A 7,406-nucleotide genomic window follows, 5' to 3' on the forward strand; every position below is an offset into this window, starting at 1 on the left:
TCAGTAACGAAAGTATATGAACACTTAAAACTGCTTCGACCAAGTCAACTCATGGTTGTCCAAAGTAAATTCAGTTGTCAAGTCGAGCAATGGTGATCGAGCTATTCATTTGCCCATCTAAATCCTTGGTCAAGGTAGATTAGAGGCATGCTTTCCGCAATTGATCACCAAAGGTCAAGGTGCTAGCTGACAGAGGGGACGTTGGAGGAATTCCACAACCTTGTTTGTTGCTTAGCTAACATTCTAACATCGGAATGCTCCGATGGCAGGGCTATGGTGCCCCAAGCCTAACCTCGGGGTAAGGAGGGTCTTTCTCACATGAGATTGTGTAAGGATATGTTAAAGTCCACAGGTGGGAGGTTAAGCCTAAGTCAATGCTTCTCCTCTTCACCAAATGTCGAGGCTTGCACAACACGTTGACAGTTATTTTGTTACATGTATGATTACTAATCTCTGCTCGTACTTACATTACATGTTACGTTTGAGATGCACATATGTATATATGGTTTATTATTAAGTTTCTATCAAGTGTAATTGTAGAAGTTAGCTATGGGAGTTAAATTAGTTTCCTTCAAGTGAATTTGAAATCAGTTGTTTTCTCTTGTGAAATGAAATCCGTTAATAGTTTTCTTTGAAGGAAGTATCACATATAAGCACTTTATGTCATTTGTTATAAGATTAGTTATTCTTAGATTATAATCTCTAAATTCCAGCCTATGAAAAATGGTATGTTACAAGTTCACCTTCATATTATGAGGATGCATATAACCATGTAATGGATATTGAAAGTGAAAAATTGGACATCCTCGACTCAAAAGCAAAGATATTCAACATGAAAGGACATGTTCAACATGATGAAAGAGCTAATCAAAGACAAAAAGAGAAGAGGTAAGACCTTTTGCATACAAAACACAATCCGAGTCATACTGAAATTGAATATACAAAGAGGACAGCTTTTGAAATATGATAGGTCCAAAGCCAGGCAGTTTGGGGTTGCCCATACTATGTAAAGAATAAATGTGCCCAAGTACTCTTTACTCAATGAAAGTCCTCACCACCCATCATCCCAATAAAGCAAAAAAAGAAAAGGATGCATTCCCTAGTGCATCCCTTGGTAGATACCAAAATCACATCTATCATAGCTGTTAAATATGGGTGGAAGTAGAAGACAAATTCAATAAAATGGAAAGAGCCAACATATACACCATAGGTGTAAAACTCTAACTTGGTAAAAAATCACCAATCCCAAAAAACACGACTTGGAAAAAATTCAACAACTTTTAAAAATACTTAATTTTATTAAAAATATAACTTTTTTGCAAAATTCAATAATTAGATGTATCCAATGAGTCCACTTATACAATTTCAAAAGGTTTATAAGTCGGTTCATTTCACAAATGATTACATCTTACCCTACTAAACATAGTACTCCAAGTCTTCTTGATCTATGGCATGGACTTGAGAATCATGGCAAAGATAATTGTCTAAAAAAAGTGAATGTCAAAACAATTGGGGTAACTAGTGAGGGGAAATTACTATACCCCAAAGAAAAATAGCTAACTACTTGCACCCACCCACAAAAAAGGAAAAAGGTTCAATGAAGAAAGATACAATGTTGGAAGAGATAAGGATGTCTAGAAAGCAAGTTTTGCAAATCACAATGCCTATAAAGGTGATAGATTTATCAAATAGCATATGGAACTAAAGGAGTCTATAACTACAATGTACAGATCTCTAGCCACAAAAGGGAGTGTACCACAACACACACACACACACACACACTTGCTAAAAAATGGTACTTTATAAATCATGGAAGAGTAGATAAGGTGAAAGGAACCAATTGATCCCATATTTATGAAGATAACCTAGCCCAATGACCTACAGTTATACACATAGAGATGCTAGGGGGCAAATCAAATAATACTATTGCCAGATATGGATCTGAGATTCTAAAGTGAATATGGTTATTTGTCATGTCCCCTTTTCAAATAATTAAAAATAATAATCTTTTCTAAGGAAGGCAGGCCCAAAAAGGTGAAGTTTTGGAAAAAGGGGATAATCTTTGGAAGTTAATGGACTAATAAATGAAGATTATTATTAAAATATGTTTTATTAACCCCTCTTGGACGTGAGTTAGGGTTATGCCCTCTTTTAAGGGGTTTGGAGGCATTTTGGGCGGATTCCAGAACTTGATTTTTGCTCATTTCTTTGTTATTCTTCAGAGGCTGCCAAACCTGTGGAGAAGGAGACCCAAGAACGGGAGTTTGCAGGTTTCCAGGGAGACCCAAGAACGGGAGTTTGCAGGTTTCCAGGAAGGCTAAGGACGGGAGTTTGAAGCCATTCCATGTGCATGCTCATACAGAGTTTGCCTTTGTGCTGAACAGTGCAGATTTGTGGGTTTTCAGGTGTGTTTTTTGTATGAGTTTGGTGTTTTCAGTTGAGTATTTCATATCAGTTTGGGTTGCTGCTGTATTTCAAACTTTTAAATATTAAAATAGAGCTGAATATATGTATTGGGACGTGATTAAACTTCTGAGATAGATTATTAGTGTTTTGTGGTGTTTCCGGGCATTTTTGTGTTAATTTCGGGAGCCCAATGAGCATAGTTTTTGTCCTACATTTGTGAACTGTTGTGTAAAGGCTATACAGATCTGGAAATGTCATTTTGTAGGCTGTTATGCTGCTGAAATTTCTGTAAAAATGTCCATCTTCAGATTTACTAATAATTTGTGAAGTTGTGAAGCTCTTGGCACTATTTCGATCATACCCGATTTGGGTTTTATTGAAAAATTGGTGGATCTTTGTAATATTGGTTGTTTAATCTTAAAGATCTTATTAGAGGTTGGAAATATCATACAAAATCAGTAAAGGGACATTTCATTATTCTAAAGCAAAAATCGTTACAGAGAAAACTAGGAGCAATCCCCTCAAAATTTACTATCTAGCCAACAGCTTCCCCATTGGTAGGAACAAATTCATAGAATGTAAAGGTGCTGGGAATTCTCATTGTACAAAAGGTAATCATTGGCATTCAACAATTTGTTCTGAATTTTTTAATCTCTTCGAAGGAGGCCTATAATGCATCATTGGATACAGGTTGGCTAATAAAAGCAAATGTTGACCATTACTAGAAAAAAGAATTATTTGTTCATTCTAAATAAAGGCTGAGTATATGAAAGATTGTCAGTGATGTAGAAGGAATTGGAAGTTAACATAGTTATCAAAGGTGAGAATGTATTAGTTAAGACCGTTGAAATGTTGTCATTGATGTCACAAGTGAAAAGTGTCATTGTCATTAATGTCAAAGTACATAAGCAAGAATAATGTCATAAGTGGTGCCATTAATGTCAAAGAAATCATAATAGAGATATTTGTGAATAATGGCTCATGAGGGAAATAAAACTCTTAGAATGAAGCATCAATCTAGGTGGTGGATAGCACAGAGTAATGTTTGTTTAATGCAGAATGTACATATATAATGAACATCAAACAGTGGATTATTATTAAAATAAACAGCAATGAATTTGTTTATGTTAAAAGCTGGCAGAATCATTACTAATGCTCAAAGTAGTCTCAATCATAGGAGAGTGAATAAGGGTGGCATGATGAAAAGGAATGTTTATAGGATTCCTCAGTAGGTACACTACCTCATATGTGATAGTGGAAGGTCACATGAGGCCAAGGGTAGACAATTTCATGGACACCCTATCATGTCTCTTTATCCAAACTCCACTATGGTTGAAGCCTAATAACAAATTAGATATGTTATATGATTGAATTGAATATCCAGACACTAGTAATGGTTGTTCTTATAAATTGTACCTTGAATATTTGTCTGACATGATTGCAAGATCTCAACAAGGACTTATCTTGTTTTATATCCTTTCAGGTAAACTTATATCTCTAGCTGTATTATAATCCTGGTTTATTAGAATTTATGGTTCTGGGGAAAATTATAGGATAATCCCAAAAGGGGGCATTACAATTGGAAACAGAGCCAAGTTCCTTCTAACCTTGCGGGTAAAGATAAAACAATAAATGCATTCTCGTCAATTGGCTCAGTCCTAAAATGATAGATCAAAATCTCTATTGATCATATGATTTACAGTGACTAAATGACAATGGCAAGATTCTGGTAAAATAGGAGGTTGTTGAATATGGCTATACCTGTATTCGTGTATATGCTCCATGTCATGTGTATTTATATGTAAGCTTCACATCTTGCATATGTTTGTGTGCATGTCTGTGTCTTGTGTATACTTATATGTATGCTTAGCATCTTCTGTGTATGTATGTGTGTTCACCATGTCTTTTGTGTGTGTGTGTGTGTGTGTGTGTGTGTGCGCTTTGCATCTTACATGTATTTCTTTCATGCCTGATGTGATTCTAGCATGTCTACTTTATGTGTAATTATGAATACTTTATGTTTAACAATTAAGTAAATATTAAAGATCGCTTTCTGTGTACAGTAAGTTGTCTACCAATTGCTTTTGGTGTTGAAGATATGAGTCCTCGATATGTTGCATACATAAAGACACTACACAATCAACAAAGTCCCAAGGCTGCAATATGGGAAAGCTGCAATATGAATGATGAAATGTCAATTCCACTCGTACGAAACATTATAACAAACACAAATTCTGAACAAATACTGAGCTACTGTGGTCTATCAAAAAGACACATGTAAACTTCAGAAACAAATCACTTGGATCTTGTGAAAATCCATAGAGCATACATACTAGTAAGTTAAGCAAACTAGTTGCAGGTATAACCAAACTCATCTTTGGAATGTCACCAAAATCCCAATTCGGCATGCCCACATTAAACATTCATGCAAACATTGTGATACAAAACTCTATATTGTGTATTACAATAACTATCCACAACTGATTAGATTCAGTTATATCCTAAAAGAATCAGAACCTCAAGATTTTGAAACACTCATACAATTAATAAGACTGACGTCAAATTTTGAAATGTATCAGACAGAAACTTTCCAATCAAGTGAAAGGAAACAATAAACATCTTCGTAGAACATTACACAGATATGTGCCATGCTTCTAATCCTCTTCTCAATATATGAGAAGCTCTCCCTTGCTTTGTCTCAGAGAGATATCCATACGACCAACCAACACAATTTCTTACGATTACAATTGAATGGAGAAAATTTGTCTTAAATTACAAACCTAGCAAATTTTAATCATTGGTTGTGATAAATCACACCTGAATTAAAGATGGAAATATATGCCTTGAGTTAATATCAGAGTGAAGCAGAAGCTACTTATATCCCATGGAGGACCTAAGGGTGACAAATCTCCAAGAATTAGTTTAGGGAGCCTCGCATTAAAAGATTTGGATAAAACTGGCATTGCTTGACGACAAGCAATTTCAAAAAGGGCGGACTATCATGCCCTTGCCATAAAGGATATGGCAATGCCATAGGAATTCATCATTCCTCAAGACGTAGCAATTTTACTAGAGGAATGTTCAGAATGTATGATTACAAGATCAGCGATTGGATTGATTAATGAACAGCAATTAGATTATTATTTTAAAAAAACAGTAATGAATTTGTTTATGTTAACAGCAAGCAGTGATCATTATTAATGTCTATAACAGCGATCATTATCAATGACTATAGAAGCAATCATTATTCGACTATACTTGTCTAAGGACACCCTCCTTCAAGAGGAACTATACTTGTCCAAGGATGCACTATACTTAACGGTAATGTATTTGGTGTTAATCACAACGAGCATCGTTGACCACGTGTAGGCATTAAAATCGAAATTAAATGAACTACTAGTGAGAAATGAGAAAGAAAGACTCGGGACAGTAACAAACCATTTAATATTTCTCATAATAAATCAGAAATTGATTACCACAGAAACAAATCAGATATCAACTGTTCCAAACAATCAAAAAAGAATTATTTTGCAAACTTCATTTGCATAGTAATATAATGTAGAAGCGTACTCACGTTCCAATCTTTACCAAGTCGGACATTTAGCTTGGGGAATATCTTTTCCCAGTCCCTCCCAGTACGCCCATTTGCACCTAAAGAACAATGTTTGTCAAAATGATGCCCTAATTTCCACGCGCCGATCGTTTCAACTCAGGAACATTTAGCTGCCCAATTAATGAAGGGTATTTTTAACCTTATAAATAAATAATATTAGTATACCGTTGGGATTGACGACAAAAACGAAATCACGCTTGGTGACTGATTTGCAGTGAGGAATGGCCGCCCCGATCTCTAGACTGCTACAGATCGATATGCCACTTGAAATCGTCCTCATAGTCGAACCTCCAACGTACCGCTCTCTACTCACTCAACGCGAAGAGTAATTTATCATTTATAACGTTTTTTCCCCCTTTTATCGGGAACACCTGCGAAAATGCAAGCAACGGGTCTCTGTGGCTTCTGCTTGTAGCTTTAGTTTGTAATGTTCATTTCTGAGCGTAACATTGCTTCTGTATATTATAAAGTATTGTCGAATATTGTTTCGTGCCTTGGTAAAATCGAACAAGGGCGAACACGTACAAAAGAAACGTTTGTCAAATCCAATGGACGACAAAATTCTAGATATTCGGCCTCTTTTGTATCTTCATGTTAAAAGCCTGTTTGTGTGTTGTTTGCGAAAATGAAAGTTTGAAATCTTAAAATCTGTCTTTATGAAGACGTTTGAGGGTACCTGATACGTGTGTGGGGTATTATACGAATAGGAATGGGGTTGTTACAAATTGTATAGTTGATTAATTTTAAAAAATTGAAAACATCATGGGATTGTTTTTTTAAATTTCAGCATTTGACTTTCATGATCTACATTGTTTGTAGTCTAAAATAATAACAAAATTGGGAAAAAATTATTATGTTTTTGTGAATGTGGAAAAAAAAAGTTTGACTTTATTTTGTCTTTAGTACATTTTGTCTGGAGATTAGCCTGTCCCGTTGCGGATGGGGTTGTTACGGGTCTAGGGTGGTGCAATTAAGTATTTAGTATGAATGTAAAAAGTAATAGTAATAATCAATTTAATCATAAATCATATATAAATGTGTCATTATTATTAGTTTTACTTTTTCTATGTTTGAGAGTGGTTGATATGTGTGTGGGGTATTATACAAGTAGGAATGGGGTTGTTACAAGTCTAGGGCGGTGCAATTAAGTATTTAGTATGTGGCAATTCTAAATGTGAAAAGTAATAATAATAATCAATTTAATCATAAATCATATATGAATGTGTCATTATTATTTGCTTTACTCTTTCTATTAATTATAAAGCATTAAACAAGTCTAGTATATCATAATCTTAGTTGAGTGTTTATTGGATACCATAACATACACACAGTTTTCGATTTGTGGTTCGAATAGATCTACAATACCAAAACATTGAGCTTTATCAAA

General features: G+C 34.8%; 1 protein-coding gene across 2 annotated transcripts in view; it reads right to left on the minus strand.

Moving 5' to 3' along the window:
* The window catches only part of LCBK2 (Diacylglycerol kinase family protein), a 218,410-nt gene extending 211,812 nt beyond the window's left edge, over window positions 1-6,598 (minus strand). Inside the window, exons 1-2 of one of the 2 annotated variants that reach the window (XM_089788686.1) lie at window positions 6,185-6,598; window positions 5,981-6,057 (exon numbers count right to left, since the gene is read on the minus strand). In XM_089788686.1, coding sequence (XP_089644812.1) covers window positions 5,981-6,057; window positions 6,185-6,299 — 192 coding nt within the window. In that variant the 5' untranslated portion in view covers window positions 6,300-6,598. The remainder of the gene's footprint in view (window positions 1-5,980; window positions 6,058-6,184) is intronic. The other variant, XM_089788688.1, reaches the window with a different exon arrangement.
* Window positions 6,599-7,406: the final 808 nt, after the last annotated feature.

The sequence above is a fragment of the Cupressus sempervirens genome, chromosome 6 (assembly GCF_028749045.1).
Source record: "Cupressus sempervirens isolate cs-2001-9-10 chromosome 6, ASM2874904v1, whole genome shotgun sequence".
NCBI lineage: Eukaryota > Viridiplantae > Streptophyta > Pinopsida > Cupressales > Cupressaceae > Cupressus > Cupressus sempervirens.